Consider the following 17,212-nt stretch of genomic DNA (forward strand, 5'->3'; position numbering starts at 1 on the left):
CTCTTTTTTTTCATTACTGAATGCTGGTGAGGATTTTATCCAGAACAATGTTATGTTAAATTCCAACAGCTACCAGAAAAAACACACTACCTTAACTCAGACTGAATTTCTTTCCTGTGGAAGAGCTTATATCAATGACAATCGGTCTTCAAAATGGAAAAAAAAATAGCTATTAGCTATAAAGCTATTTCTATACCCTCAAATTTTTAGATTTTATGACAACGTCACATGGACTCAATTAACAGTATTAAAGAAATGTTCAGCTGGTCATTTGTGTAATGTCACTCTATTATTTTGTTTTGCAACTCTACTTTCACATTAAGAGTTGGGCAATGTATAAAGGAAAAAAGTGTAAGCAAAAAACCGATAATATCACAACTGTTTACATTTACAACTTAGAAATAACGCTTACAACTTAAAAAAAGGCTACAACATAAAAATAACTTTAGTTTTAGTATTTGATCAGAGAAATGCATAGTTTTAGTTACATAACACTTAAACATACTGTACTTATCTTCCGTCTTTTGTCAAGATCTAAACCAGAAGTTGTCCTTTCAAAATAAAAGCATTAAACATCGAACCGGAAGTTATCTATATCTAAAACTAAATGAAGGCGATACGTGCCAAAAAGGTATTGAAACAAACAAAGAAACTAATTAAAGTTTATTTACAGTCATTCATTTATTACAACTTGTGTCTGTGAATCTAAATAACAAGCAAAGCTTTATGGACATTATTTCATTTAAGTCAGAAACATTTTAGCATTTTTATGAACAGTGACATTATTTTTTTAGACAAAATGGCGAATGAACTGCAGTACTAATTTTGCAATAAGTATAAAGACATTTTGTCATATATTTTTTATAGGAACGAATTAAATGCGTCAATTGAAACAGTATTATATGATGTGTTCACCTGCCATATTCTATTGGCTCAACTGATCTAAAAACTGATGTTTGTTGGGGAAAGGAAAATTCCAGTCAAATTTAAAATAATAATAATAAATTAATTAAACCTAGATATAACACAGAAATATAAGAAAAAGGACCATTTGGAAAAAGTAAATATAATATATTAAATAAATAAAAAAGAAAAGGAAAATAAAATGATAAATAATGAATATATATTAAAAAAAAACATATTGTCATTTTTTGTGTGTTTTATTGTGAATAAAATGCCCAACTGTTCCCAGCAGGCTTTACAGCACAACTGCCCCGTTAAACGAGACAAATACAGAGCGATGGATGCGCTGATTACAGGAGGAAGCTTCTGAATTAAAGGGGACGGAGGAAGGCAGGCAGGCAGGGGGACATGCGGGCGGCTTGCGGGGCTGCAGGGAGGAGCGCCGCGCTGGAAGCGAGCAGCAGCGTCGCTTGATGCATCAGAGGAGGCTGTGAGTGAGGAGCAGAGAGCAGCTGATTCAGGAAACTCCAGGAAGAGCTGCGAGGAGGCCCGTCTGAGCAGGTAGGATGCTACAATCTGTTCAATCTGAGAGAAAACAGCAAACAGGACGAAGTTTTTTCTGTTTTAGGTTTTAAAACATGAAGCGGGACGTTTTTATGAAACTGAAACTGAATTTAGATGCACCAGTGCTGCTGACAGACAGGCTACTGTAACATACTGCAGGCTACATATGAATCAGTCTCTACAGGTTTTAAATGTTTAGTTTTCCAGTAGAAAAAGTTTTATTCTCTACTTTTACGGCTGCAAAGGGAACACCAAATAAAAAAACACGCCAAACATGTGTCCATTGTTGAATAATTTATTTAAAGTACAAACTGCATGTTGAATCTGGCTGTAATTAAAATCTGTCAGGCCTTTAATAGGACTGTTCCCCTTCAGCCTAAATTAGAGGCCCCAAGTCGAGGCCCGGTGGCCCCACCCAGCCACAACTGGAACCTGGTGTTTAACTCTGTGTGGGGGCCGCAGAGATACACCCCAAAAGTAAACTTCAGAAGTGTCTGAGCATCCCGTGTGATGAACTGGGGGATCAGGAGACACCCAGTTAGAAACCCGCAGCATGGCGAGTGGGACTATTAGGTTTATTTTTAGCTTTTATTCTGTGAAATTGATGATGTTTTATTGTTCCTTCAGCAACGACTGTGATGGAAAATTGGATGGGAGGTGAAAACCTTTTCTCTCTGCAGCCTCACTGTGAATAAGATACATAAATAAAACCACAATAATGCACAGCTCTTTATTTTAAACATAACAAACACAAATATATATAATCTTTAACATAATGTGAACTGAATGTCTGCATTTCTGACTGAAATACGTTATTTTATAAATTTGTTTCATGTTGGATTTATGTATTTATGTTAAAGTGCACTACAGCATAATTTTGAAAGTAAAACAAAATAAAAATATCAAATTAATCAGAACTCTAACCTGCGGGGTCATGACCCCACATTGAAGGTGTCTGTGTAAAGCAGATAAATAATTTGGCTATGAAGTTTTGAGATACTTCACAGTTTTTCAAAACTAGATCAAAGCAAACTCAGGTGTTAGAATGGCATAGTTAAAGTCCAGATCTATGAATTTCTACAATCAGTTGAAAAGCAAGTATCATTTTTCTTCCACTTCTCAATTCTGAGCTGCTTTCTGTTTGGACAAAATTCAGTTCGCAGAATGTGGAAAAGTTAAATGGTTATAAAAACTCTGAGGAACAGATTTGACACAAATCTTACGATCATTTAGTTTTTCTATTGGTGATTATTTTTCTTTCAAAACTTCTAAAACATGAAATGTTTGTGGTGAATGTTTTATGAGACCAAAGTTATGATGTGATAAGACTGAACCTCTTCTGCACAGAACAACATCAACTCTGTGGTTCTTCTTTCCTCATAAACTGAACACTGAATGATGTTTGTGTGTTTAAATAACTCAGAATTTTCTTCCATATTTATTTAGTCAAATTTACTGCAATTATTACTTTTTTTTTAAACTGTTTATAATAGTTTAAGACAGGGGTGCTCAAAGTGTGGCCTGAGAGCCATTTGTGGCACTTGACCTGATTTTTTAGGCCCCAAATGCAATTTAAGATGTTAAGACATTTTCTAGTGAAGTCTTAGAAACAACAAAGTATTTATCCTTTGATTATCAACTTTTTTATTATTATTATTTATAGTAAATAACCACAAATATGCAGTAATATTTACTCAAGCAGACCTGTGAGTCTCCAAATCTGCATTAATTTCTCTAACTTGGCTAAAATATTTGAGGAAAGAATGATTCAAATTGTGTCTCTTTCTTTGAGAATGTTGTATCATTTTATCAGAAAATAAAAATCAGTCAACCCTCTCAGAAAAAAAGTAAACTGTATGTGTCACTAACACACGCCTGCAAAATCTTTATATTTTTTGGCTTTTGAGTGTTTTTTAAATAATTATTTTGGGCCATATGTGGCAAAACGTTTTAATATTAGTGCCGCCTGGATTGCTACGGCTCCACATCAAACCTTTTAACATGTGGGTTAAAATCATCATGTACTCAGGAGTTAAAAAAATATATTTTCTTAAAACAAAAACAAAAAAATCCACTAGTCATGCAATATGTTCACCGATACTAATGCAATATAACAATTAAAATATTAAAGTGGTCAGAGTATTTTACAAACTTGATAGAATTTTAGTTTTCTTAGCCTGGAAATATTTTTATCTATTTTCACCAACAGAAATTAGATTTTGGTCTCTTTATTTTTTTTTTTTTTGCTAAATACAGCAAGTATTTTCAAAGTTTTACTAATAATTTGGGTGCATGCAGATCTGCTCTGGAGAAAATACCACTGGATGTGCAGTCTGTAGTTCTGTTTACTATCAAATGAAAAAGAGCAAAACTCGGTTATTAAGAGTCAGGCATGCTCTCCATCGTTCACCAACCAGGTTTTAACTGGATGACATTTCCACTATTTGCACACTTCTGTTTTTTCTGATGTTGTCCCAGATGAAACTTTGTCAGTCTTTGTCCTTCCAGTAAATGAAGTCGCTCCTTTGCAGCTGAATTTCATGGCCATGTCTGTGGAGCAGCTGACTCTCATTTCACCTTTCAAGATGAACTCGGTCTCATTCGACACATTTGCATGTCCTTTGCAACCACAAATGTGTAAAACTCAATCATTTGCATCAGCAACTAAATGATAAAGTAAAAACATTTTGGGGTAATTGTATTCCAGGAACTATTAATTAATAACACTTTGGTAAAATGATAAAAACAGGATTTTTATAGATTTCATATGGAAACTATCCAGGATGTATAAACTAGTAAGATCTAATTTACTGCACATTTTTCTCAACTTTTCTTGCTAATTTGCAGAAAAGTGAAAGCTTTAGCATTTTATGTTTATTATGCCCAGCTTATGACTGTTGTTGTAACTATTATTGTCAAATTAAACAGCTAAATATAAAATAATATTTCTCTTTCCCTTTCAAAGCCAATATGATGCCATAAAACGTGTAGACTAAAAAATGGTCTCTATAGTACTCCACACCAACGCAATGCAACAGCATCTGGTAATAACAGAACCCTGAAGGTTGACGTTTCAGTTTATGTCACAATTTATGCGCTTTATAGCATCAGAGATACTTTACCATTTTATATTTAGTCCTTTTTGTGTGAAATTCAACCAGCATGGTGCTCTCCAGGTGAAACTGGACTCACATTTAATGACTGGACCCATTTGACAAATCTTGGCATTCTGCCTCAGAGCCTCCTTTTATTGTTATCTTTTCAAAATACCTTTTAAAAAACTAAAATATGGGACGTGACTCGGTTGAGAAGCTAAACTTTCATCTTCCCATTCACAGTTCAGATTCTCACATTGGTGAAACCAGAAGCAAATTAATTAAAACAGCTTACGGATTCTTCAGAATTTTGTTTCGCATTTGGAAAGCCTTTAATTAAGCCCAAAATAATACACATATATTATATATATAAGTATAAAGAAACATAAATCATCCAAATCTAACAATTGGGTGAATCTTTTCTATTAATTATTGAGAATTTGATAAACCATTCTTTACTAAAACAGAAAATAATAAACCTCACATTGTTTTATTGTGTTTCTAATGTAAACAAATTTCTTGGTTGAATAAAAATAATTTTCAGATCTACCTCTGTCAGAAGGATGAATAAATGTAAACGTAACTTTTTATTCTGTTGGTAGGAACACAAAAAGGTGGGATTTTAATGCTTGTTATAGCCTAAAGTAGTTATGTGGTTTACAGACTCATTAAAGGGCATTTCCATTTCTAAGGACTTTTGACTTCTTTCAAAAATATGCAAACCAAAACCAATTCATCTGTAAAAAATTACGTTGAACAGACATTTATCAAACAGATTTTGTAGGTTAATACTGTGACGCATTTAGACATTATTTTAAAAAGAAATTCATTTGATATGTGAAATGTTACTAAATTTCTGAAAACAAAAATTTAGTTTAAACTAGTCATGCAATAGTGGAAAACTATTGCATTTCATGTAATAGTTTTCATGTTTTTCCTTGAAATACTTTCATATAATCTTGCCTCATCTCATAATCTGAATGGGCAATAAAATAGGAATTAGACATGAAATGGGGACCTAATATAGATCCAGGTGCCTCAGATCTTCGCCCTGCGTTGCCATGTTTGACCGGTCAGATGAAATGTTGGAGCACATGGAGGGTGTGGTGAGCAGGACGGTGCTGAAAGAAAGGAAAGAGGAGAAAAAGTAAAATGTGCTTCAGAGTTGGAAATCTTGAGTCATTGTTGCCTTTTCCTGGTTTTCTCCACCACCTCTGCATTTAGCTCTGCAAACCTTTGGTTCTGTCTGATAAACAGAAGCCAGACTCTTCTGCTCTGGTGCTTGGCGTCTGTTTATCTGTGCTGCCATTATTGGTCCCTCTGTGCTGTCTTTCAGTTCAGTCGAGTCTCACTTTCTGTTGTGATGTTAGTTGCATTTGATTTCTGCCTTGTTCATGGTGGAAACAGTTATATTGCTACCATAGGGCCCATTTTTCTGTTATGCAGTGGTTGACACACTTCCTCTAATGTGCTAATACTGAAGCTAATTTTTTGTTTAAAGCTTTAGCATTTTTGTTAGCATTTATATATTTAATTTGTTTCTAAAATGTTTTGCTTCTTTTCTCCTCTTTTTGTTTTTGCTGCATAAAAAATTCATGTTTGCACCATGAATAATTTATATTTTTCTGCTGCAGACAGTGGTGGGCAAACTTCCGCTATTCCTCTGACAGACTACTAGCTAACTCTTTGTTTAGGGCTTTAGCATTTTTGCTAGTGATTTTTCATTTGTTTCTAGTTCTGCCTTGTTTCTCCTCTTCCTGTGTGTTTTTTATTGAATAAAACATTCATGTTTCCAGCATCTCCTTGGCTCATTTTTCTGCTAAAGACAGTGGTGGGAACTTCTGCTAATCTGCTAATGTGCTAACAGCAGAGCAAATTTTTCATTTAGGGCTTCAGCAATTTTGCTAATGATGAAAATGTTGGCCTCACTTAGTCTCACCGAAATGTATTTTTCCACATAACTTCTAATTTTCTTGGTTACTTTGTGAACTTTTACTTAAATAAAAAAAATGTAAGAATTCTTCAAGTTGTTAGACATTTATATCCATGCTCTTATTTTGAAGTATGTGAAGACTTCACTCAGCATTTTCATTTCCTCTCATATTCTCTCTCTCTCTTTTTTTAGGAAACTTTATTGATCAAATGGCCACTTTACAGCACATCAACAAATGAGATACACTATATAGAAGACAACAACAATTAAATGGGAGGCTAATTAAATTGACATATATGAATTGTTTTTTAATATTATTTTTATTGTGTTTATTAACTTTTTGTTACTCATATAAATTGCCTTGTGAGCCTCTTCATGTTCTCCTCATGTTACATGGTGGATATAAACATGGTTGAATTTAGCACTTTAGCATTAGTGAGCTAACATTCATGGTTAGTGAGCTAACATTCATGATTAGTGGAGCTAACATTCATGATTAGTGGAGCTAACATTCATGATTAGTGGAGCTAACATTCATGATTAGTGAGCTAAGATTCATGATTAGTGAGCTAAGATTCATGATTATTGCTTTAGGGACATCACAGTTAACCTTTTAGTTCACAAGTTATAAACATCCAAATACATGAATGTGGAAACATCGAGTCAGATGTACGGAGTCAGAACCTTTAAGGTGTAATGATTTTAGTCTAAATAAAATAGTTTCAATCTAAAACTAAAACATGCTTGAAGGCTGAAGATGGAGATTTTGGTTGTGTTTTTTTTCAGCTGTTAGCACTTTGCCATCTAGTTCTTGGGTTTCTCTGGTTTATACAAGGCGGGGTCGCCTCAAGCTTAACTTATTTTTAGTGCTCTCTTTAATGACGAAAGATGAAACAGTGCAAACGTGGAAATTAGTGGCCAGCAAAAGCAACGTGTTATTATGAAGACCCAAAGTAGAGTTAAAAAAATAGAAAGCCCTGGTTTCACCAGAGTAAAACACAGCCCTGAAAGCAACTGGTGGACTTCTCCTGAAATAGCCCGGAAAAGCACAGGCCGCTAAGTCATACATCACTGCATCCAGTTTTCCAACTCCCCCCGTCCCTCCAGAGGTTTTGGTGGAAGAGTTTGGTGCCCTGTAAACCACGGAGGACTTCTCACAGGGTGGACATCCTGTTGCAATGTCCATATGCATAAACCATTTCCAAACAGCTGCCATTTACCAAAGTCCTGTACATAAAATAATCAGCATAACCAAAAAATGTATTTATTAAACTAATAAATGAAGCAATCAATACAACTAATAAAAGGAAAACAGCTATGCTCAAACATAGATGGGCAACTGGTGCGATGCTTTAGATTTTATATCTGCAAGAAGTTCTGCGGTTGAAGGAGGTTAGACGGACAAAAGTAGCTATTCTACTATTTCCTTTATAGGTCAACAGTAAGCCCTAAAGTTAACCCTAAAAAGAACAATGAAGGCTGTAAAGTTAAACAAATACAATAAAACAGTGAAAGGGAGGCCTGGCAGATAACAACGTACAAAAGATTACAATCTTCTAGTTGGAATTTTATAAAAATCTGAAGCTTTGCATTTTTTAACCACTGAAAAAACATTTTCAAATTTAAAATTATTTGTCATTGTCACACAAAAATGTTTTACATGTACTCTTTTCACAGGCTAAGTGCTATCCAGACCCTTATTTGATGAACTGCATGAACGAATAGTTTCAAACATTGTTAAGTTTAAAAGCAAACCAAGACTTTATTTCTGAAGGACAACAGATTAAAGGAGTAATTAGTTGTCTTGCTTAACCTTCCAGCCATCATTTTCTTTTGGAAGGACTTTTAGACAACTTGGCCTTGGAGATGGTAAACAACTCAAAGTCTGGGTGCAGTGATGAAGTCAGACCGGAACCTTCAGAGTCACATAAAGACAGTTACAAAGTTGGACGTCTATCATCTGAAGGACATTTACAGGATTAAAGGAATAAATGTCTCAGCCAGATCTAGAGAAACTTTCCATGCGTTCCAAGCTAGTCCAGAACGCTGCTGCTGGCGTTCTGACTAAAACCAGGAGGATAGAGCACACCTGTTCTGCAGCCTCAACTACCTCCCTGTTGCTCAGAGAATTGACTTCAAAATACTGCTGTTAGTTTATAAATCACTGAATGGTTTAGCACTAGGAAGGTTGTTGTATCGACCTTCTAGACCTCCCGGGTCTTCTGGTTCTGGTTCTGCTCTGCACAGAACCAGAACCAAACATGGAGAAGCAGCATTCATTTTTTATGCTCCTCAAATCTGGAAGAAGCTTCCAGAAAACTGCAAAACAGCAGAAACCCTCAGTTCCTTTAAGTTGGGACTAAAAACCCACCTGGTTATTAATAACTGGAACATCTTTAGTTGCAGTCTGTAGTCCAACCTTCCATCACTTTTATTTATTCTTCCTCTGCTCCGTAATGCTTCTTTCTGTTTCTTGTTTCATGTTTTCATAATGTAAGACATTCTGAAATATCCTGTAGCTGAAACTTTAATTACAAATAAACTTGACTTGAAATGTGGCTGAGAAATCCCTTAATATAAACATCTATTGATTTATTACATGCGGTTTAAAGCGGTTGGATTATTTTGGGTTTACCAAGTCTGACTTTCAGCATCTTTATTTGAGCAGAACAATTAAAGCTTAAAATGTTTTATACTTATATTTAAACACCTCAATGATTGTCAGATGTATTGTGAATCCATCTGTTACTTATGCAACAGAGTCTGAATTAGCCTATGTCCTTTTTCCACTGATATATTCTCCACAAAACTGATTACGCAGTAACCGATACGTTCAGTGACTCCATCCATTGGTCTCCTGTAAATATTAGTTTTTCCTTGCATGTAACCAGGGTATTCTGGTAGTCTCCCCAAGGAGGTTTATTATGATGCATTTCAGCGCTGAAAACCATCACAGAGGCTTTTAAAGGCATTAAAGCAGATGTGAAACAATAGAAATCTTCAGCTCCAGAGTGCACTCTCGTGTCATTAGCTTGAAATGTTTTGCTTGCACATGTGCAGCTTCTTGATAGATGCGTTTGCAGACAACAATACGTGTGAATCAACACACAGCTGCATGTTTGGACGGCAGCTTCACATTTTCCTCCACAAAGTCTCTTCATCCACAGCTTTTAATAGAAACTGGACAGATTAAGGCCAACTGAGTAAAGTTACCTTCAGCTGTTATATGCTTTTATTTTGGTAACATTCTTGTCAAGGTAGCCATGGTAACGGAATTCAATTCTACCTGAAAAGGTTAACAGAAATATCCAGAAAAGGTTAACAGAAAAACGACAAAAAGCAACTAAATTTCATCTTCACTGCATAAGGATAAAAGGTTAGTAACTAGGATTGAAGTCTATCTGAGTAACTTGAACTGTTTTTGGAAACATTTGTGATTGTATTAATGATAAGAGTTGTACTGATGTAGTGGTCTGTACAAAAGCAGCATGGACCAGTTGCAACGGACCCTTACCTGTTTGCGGTTCAGTCCTCGCTCATTTTTCTCTGTAATGTAACTCCTGATAATTCACAGAAATTTGCCTGTTCACTGATTTTTTTTCATAGAAAATGTTTTAAATATTTGAAGGAAAATGCAGCTCAGTTCGGTTTGGCTGAAGGGAACTCTGGTGCCTTTTGAATGTAAATGTGAACGCCAACCAGACCGGAGACCGATCCACAATCAGGGTTTGGTTGGTTTGACACGGTGCAGCATAAACTTGAACCACAACAGTTGGAAATGTAACAAATGTTTTGGTCCAAAATCAAACTGAGTTCACCAGACTATCAGGTGTGAAAACAGCCTTGAGGATATTCCTCCCATTCCACTTCCAGATCCTCAAAACCAGCAGTAAACCTCCAGGGATCTGCTGGGAACATCTGGAACAATCATCTGATGAATGATGGAGTTTAGGTTTAAGAAGGAGAATCTTAAATTACAGCATTTTGGGCATTTTGACTGCCTTTTGTGGATTCCCTGATAGTAAAGAACTATAATAGTAATGAATGCCTAGTCTACCCCACACTGCCCTGTGTTAACCTCTTTTCTTTCCCCGTGTCTCTGCAACTGAAGGCTCCACTCCCGGGGTGAACAGAGCGCTCATCCATGGCTTCAGCAGAGCTCAGGAATCCTGGAGACTCGTCCACTCCAAATCTAACCCTGGGAACGGAGGATGGTTCTACTCCCGGCACAATCAAGTCCTGCCCAGTCCACGCCTCCGCCGGAGACGAGGCGAAGAGGAGTTTTAGGAAAGGCATCGTCCGTCATAAAGACTATGTGAAGATCTCCCTGCCGGAGTCCAAAGTCAACCATCTGCCCACTGAGTGGTGGAAGACGGTGATCGCTTTCTTTTACGCAGCTTTTAACTTGGTTCTGACCACGGTGGTCATCACAGTGGTGCACGAGCGCGTCCCCCCTAAAGAGAGCAGCCCTCCTCTTCCTGATAAGTTCTTCGACTACATCGACAGAGTCAAGTGGGCTTTCACTGTGACGGAAATCAATGGGATGGTTCTGGTGGCTATTTGGTTGATCCAGCTCTTCTTCTTCAAATACAAGTGAGAACCTGATAAGCCACCGATAAAAATAGATACAAAGTTTTAGCAAGAGTTGGGCTGGCTGCAGTGCTATTGTCACTAATAATAACAATATTAGTGGTGGAACTGAACATTTTAATCAAGTTAATTGCATGTCTGCAATTAATCAATTGCAATTGATCACTTTTTAATTGAAAACCATCAACACAATAAGCAACATCCTCAATTCAAAACCTCTTCTTGCTGCTAAATTATTAAATAAATAGGATATGAGCTCAACAACAAACATATTTATTGTTTTTAATCTGTGATTTAACCATCAGATTGGTTCAAAGTGCCATTCTGCCCATTCAGCTTGTATGTAACATCTTTAAACATAAAAACTATTTTTTATGTAACATCTTTAAACATAAAAACTCAATTTTATGTAACATCTTTAAACATAAAAACAATTTTTTTATGTAACATCTTTAAACATAAAAACTCAATTTTTTATGTAACATCTTTAAACAAATCCTTCTTTAGAAATGTGACATTAGCTTTAGCATCTGTGCTGCTGCTTCTTGTTAAGCTTTGAGATGCTAATTTAGGTCTGAATAGCTTTGCTAACTTATTTTTGCATAACTCGAACATGACAATAGTCTTTCCCAGAGTCGTGTCGGATCGTTTGTTGAAGCAGAAATTAACCCTTTGCAGGCCAAAACAAGCAGCTTTGTCATCCATCGCTTTTAGCAGATGTCACATGTGCATCGGATCTGTGGCGCACCAGAAACATGCAAATACAAAGGTTCCGGCTGGATTATTTGTATGTAAAAAAATAATTAAAAAATTAAAATAATTTTAAAAAACGACAATCAATTGCTTTGTAATTAATTTATCAAAATTAACACATTAAAGAGCCTGCCCTGAAAATGCCTAATGTAAAAATAAATAATAAAAAAATTATTCACATTCCTGAAAAATTTAGATTTAAAATTATTTTTATTCAACAAGGAAGTTTGTTTCAAAGATAAAATAAGGTAAACATCTCTCCAAAGATAATACAGCAAATTGAAAATACTTATTTTTATTCAATTTTATTTAAAAATTTCATGTTAAAACCTATTTATTTATTTCTCAGTAATAAAAAGAAACAGTATTGGCTTTACAGAGGTCAGACCTTTCTAAAAGTTTTTATTCCCCTGATATTTTGCTGATTTTTCTTCGGTGATGAGCTTCAGCTCTCTGACACTGGAAGGCCTCCTCACCATCACCCTCATGTTTGGCTCCTTCCACAAACAGAAACATGATTGTGGAGGGATTAACTACAATGTAAAATTTACATGTTAGTAAATTTTACAATGTGTAATTTAAAACTACTATGATGTGAGATAAAATCAAACAGGTTCTGTGTCACATCATTACTTTCATTTTTATGTTTCTTCTGACTGAAAGTAAAATTAATGTTTAGGACATTGAGCCTTGAATCTGTGGAGGAGAGTAAACATTAGGGTCATGGAGAGGAGCTCTTCCAGCCTCATTACCAATGAAAAAATATCAAAATATCAGTGAAAAAATACAAAAAACTGCTCAGTATATATAAAAAGAGTTTATTGCTGTAATGCTAATTATTTTCCCTCTATTCATTGCAAATGGCACAAAAAAATTTCAATTACATTTTCTTAAAATGGTAAATAAAGACAGATTTTGTTTCCTAAAACTGCTTCAGTTTAATTTCCTAACAGAAACAAACTCTTTTTGTTAAATAAATCTTTTGATAGATTCAACACTGACAAGACAAATGATATGTTTTGATTCCCCCTTATCTGTTGCTACACCCAAAATCCCGACCCAATTCCACTTTTAAAAATTGTGTTGAAGTCTACTATACATCACTATCTTACATAATATTATGCCTGAAAAAACAGTTTGGTCTTTAGAGCTGCAGAGGAAGCTCTTCACACAGTATAAAGGTAATTAAAGCTTGTATAAATAACTGGTCTTACTTTAGTTCTGCAATATTTAATTTATGAATGGCTCCAGCTCTCTGCAACTTCCAGATCTAAGCAATCATTTGCATGAAGTTATTGTTCACAGGATTCTAATAAAGAGACATCAGCTCCATGTTTGCCACTCGATAGTGAGCAGGGTTTTCCTGTCGACAGGTCCATAGCGTGCAGACGGTTCTTCTTCCTCATCGGCACGCTGTACCTGTACCGCTGTGTGACCATGTACGTCACCACGCTGCCTGTTCCTGGCATGCACATGAACTGTGCCCCCAAGGTGAGCAGAAACCATCAGCCTCCTGTAATCAGCAGTGATGAGATTCATCAGTGTCTCTGAGGAAAATGTAATCCTCTGGCAGTTTGTGAGCTGAGCACAGACGGAGCGATCAGTGGCTGATCTGTTTGAGCCGCTGAAGATGTTTAAGAAGTTTTAGCTCTAATCATATTTCCTGTCATCTCTGGGAGATTTTGGAGGAACTAATAATGGAACGCCACTGTTTGATGTAGTTTGTTCATTTACATCAATCAAACACCAGGATGACTGAATCTTCAAAGAAAACAGTAAAATCTGAAACAGAACGAGTGAAGTGTAGCTGCTCTGCTGGGATCTATTGTCATTTTGTCATTTTTAAAGGGGCCGTTTTATGTAATATACATATATATATATATATATATATGTTTTATATATATATATATATATATAATTTTTTTTTTTTTTATATATATATATATATATATATATATATCTGTGCTGCAGTTTGCGACATTTTGCCTCACAGAGCAGCTCTCTCCCAGGACTCCCCCATTCAGCTCCTTCAGACTAGCCTGCAGCAATTAGCAAACACCTGGTGGAACAGCTGAGTTCATTATAGGAGCCACTTCTCAGTGGTTAAAAACTAAAGGGTTAATAGAAGCCATGTGGTGATGACTTCCTGAAGGTGGAGATAAAGAAAGATCAGGAGTATTTAAAGAGACAGCGGCACAATTTCAAGGCCATAAAAAGAAACAAGGAAGCAAAAGTTATTTTAAGTCATTTTTGATATATATAGTATATTTATAACAACTCAAGGTAACATAGTTTCTTGATCGTGCTATGAAATGGCACTATGTGCCAGGAAAACACATAACACTGCCCCTTTAAATAACCTGCAACAATATATTTTCAGTTCATGTTCCTAAATATGAAAGATGATCTGCAACATCCTCAGATGTTTGCATTAGTCAACAAAAACAACATTTATAATGTTCTAATTTTTAGGTTTTGTAGAAGTAATTTGATGATTAACGTTGCTGCTGATCCAGTAGTTATTATTTTGCTTTTTAATGTTCATGTCCATCAGCTTCAGGGAGACACGCAGGCCAAGATCCAACGCGTTCTGCAGCTCATTTCAGGAGCCGGCCTCTCCATAACCAACTCCCACCTGCTGTGTGGAGACTTCCTGTACAGCGGACACACAGTGATGCTCACCCTCACTTACCTATTCATCAAAGAATGTGAGTACTCAAACGGTTGCTCTCCTAGAATAATTCATGAGATCTTCTGGTTAATAATTGATGATTCATATTGTGTACTTCCATTCTGATCACCCATTGCTCTTAATGTTGTTATGCAACCTTTTAGATTATTGTCTATTTATTTTGATTATCAATTATTCAAAGGCTGACAGACTTAAAGTCAAAGTCATTTCCCCATTGGGTTGCTTAAAGTACGTTTGGCAGATGGAAAAGTTGTATATGTTGTTATTTGTTGAGTACCGCTTCACCACGATGAAAAATTAACAGCAGTTATTTGGAATATTTAGCTTACTCACTAAGTATTTAAATTTAAACTAAATATTTAGCTGTCTCAAAGCTAAATATTTAGTGTGGAGCTATTAGCTTGCTCACTAAATACTAAATAGTTAGCTTGGAGCTAAATGTTCAGCTTGTAAACTAAATACTTAGCTTGCTAATTAAATACTTAGTTTGAAACATTTATAAAGGAATGAATAACACATTAAAATGAATCCCATCTTATGACAGAGTAAATAACCCAAATCACTGCTGTATATTTCTGACTGTGTAACTTTATAATTACTGTGGTTCTTCTGAAGACTCTCCAAAGTCCTTCTGGTGGTACCACCTCCTGTGCTGGCTGCTGAGCGCTGTGGGCGTGCTCTGCATCCTGGTGGCTCATGAGCACTACACCGTGGATGTGATCGTGGCCTATTTCATCACGTCTCGTCTGTTCTGGTGGTACCACACCATGGCCAACTTACAGGTCAGAAAGTGTCAAACAAAAACTTTTTTAATCATTAGAGACCGGAAAAAATAGTGCAGATAATAAATTGTTGTATTCATTCAGTTATTAAGACTAACGCTGCTCTGCCACCACCACTAAAATGCTAAAAAGCTGGACAGCGCCCTCTGGTGGCTATAATACAGAGTGGCTCTAAAACTAAACTATTTAAATGTTTTCAGGTGAAAATCCATTTTGTACGACAAGGCCGTAAATCCCATCTCATTATTGGGGGGGACCATAAACAGGAACATTTCTTAAGACCAATTTTTACAGTGAAATGTAACGTAAAATATGGTTTAGAAAGTTTTTAAACCACATTCAAGCTGCAGGACCAAAAATGACTAGTAATGCACATCAAGCGTGTTTTTCTCAGTAAGCAACCTATTGAGAAATAAAACAAAAATTCAAATGTTGCTTCTATACGAGTTTTGTTCAGTCTGACTGATCTAATCTCTGCTACACCTTTACAAAAATGTAAGTTTCTAAATAAAAAAGCTTTAATGAGTAACTGCTCTTAATAAAATTCATCATAAACATTGAATTATTGAAATGGCTCCCAATACAAGTTATGGGTTATTTTAATTATAACTTAAGTTACTTTATTTTTTAGTTTTGTCATGTCCTGGATGACGGAAAACCAACAGGTAGATAGAAATGAATATCTGGGGAGTATCATAACTTAAGCGTAACATTTAAAGTACCGGGGTTTATATAGAAAAATATTCAGATTTTATTTTGTGGTTTTAAAGTCTCTACGTTTAAGGCAGTGAGAAATAAAGTCATAACTTTTAGTTTTTTCTCTCTGTTCTCGGCTCCCACTCTGAGCTGGTCCACTTGCTCAGCTCCTCCCTCCCGTTTCAAACTCTTCTAATTAACTAAAGTTAAAAAGCTAAATATGACTGAGATGTTTGCTACCTTTCACAAAAAAAGCTTAAGTCTATGAAAACAGTGTAGCAGTTTTGCTAATAACGCAGCTTATCAAAAATTCATTATTATTTTTTTCCTGAGAGAAAATATAATATCACTATGCCTTTTCATATTGATATTATTTAAATGCAAACGTTTCTTTAATAATTTTTTTCTAGACTAGGTCCATACCCCCCCAATCTGCCCTCCGGGATTTACGCCTATGGTGTATGAAGGAGTTATTTTAGAGTATCTACTGTAGCATCTGGAGATTTTATTAATAAAGACAGGTTTATTATATGATGTAAATGTTATTTTTGTTATTTTGTCTTGCAGACTCTGAAGTGCTCGCCCAATAACTACCTCACCAACACCTGGTGGAACCCCGTGTTCAACTTCTTTGAGAGGAACGTCCAGACGTCGGTGCCGTGCTCCTACACCTGGCCCATCAGCTGGGCCTCCAGCTGCCTGAAAAACCCCTGCAAGGCGTACTCCATGGTGCAGAGCTCACGGGAAGAGTGACCGGCCCGCCCGGAGCCACGGCCGTGTTGCTCCTCCCGGCACAAACCAAAAGACGACGTAAAAAGATCTCCACTGGAGGAAGAAAGGAACATTTATTGATTTATTTATAACATTAAGAGCTGAAAATGGTGCGTCTTTGTAAACAACACTGTCTGGTCGGTTGCTGTAATTGATGTGTGTGTCCTCCACGCTAAGTATTTTTGAATTATCAGTGTGTCGAAGCCACAGGGTGCCTTAGTGTAGATGTACCAAAGCTGCCATGATCTGCCTCTCAGTCGACTTTTATGTGCTTTGATATCATTTGTTTTGTATTAATTTTAGCAGTTTTAGTGTCATAACTATAGCCTCAACATTGTATTAAAAATTAAAGCAAACCAAATCGTGCTGGATTTATGTCGTCAATGGATTTGTGTGTGTGCGTGCGTGGGGGTGTGTGTGCCGGTGATTACGT

The 17,212-nt window shown here is 36.0% G+C and overlaps 1 protein-coding gene across 2 annotated transcripts; it reads left to right on the forward strand.

Moving 5' to 3' along the window:
• Window positions 1–1,312: 1,312 nt before the first annotated feature.
• sgms2a (sphingomyelin synthase 2a) lies at window positions 1,313–17,150 on the forward strand. Of its 2 annotated transcripts, none has more exons than XM_028018979.1 (6): window positions 1,313–1,464; window positions 10,607–11,088; window positions 13,212–13,329; window positions 14,393–14,546; window positions 15,146–15,312; window positions 16,576–17,150. In XM_028018979.1, exons 2-6 carry the CDS (start codon window positions 10,640–10,642, stop codon window positions 16,759–16,761), a joined length of 1,074 nt encoding a protein of 357 aa, XP_027874780.1. In that variant the 5' UTR covers window positions 1,313–1,464; window positions 10,607–10,639; the 3' UTR covers window positions 16,762–17,150. The 2 variants fall into 2 exon arrangements, with proteins under 2 accessions (XP_027874780.1, XP_027874781.1); XM_028018980.1 differs by lacking the exon at window positions 1,313–1,464 and adding an exon at window positions 9,739–9,871.
• Window positions 17,151–17,212: the final 62 nt, after the last annotated feature.

The sequence above is a fragment of the Xiphophorus couchianus genome, chromosome 5, assembly GCF_001444195.1.
Source record: "Xiphophorus couchianus chromosome 5, X_couchianus-1.0, whole genome shotgun sequence".
Lineage (NCBI taxonomy): Eukaryota > Metazoa > Chordata > Actinopteri > Cyprinodontiformes > Poeciliidae > Xiphophorus > Xiphophorus couchianus.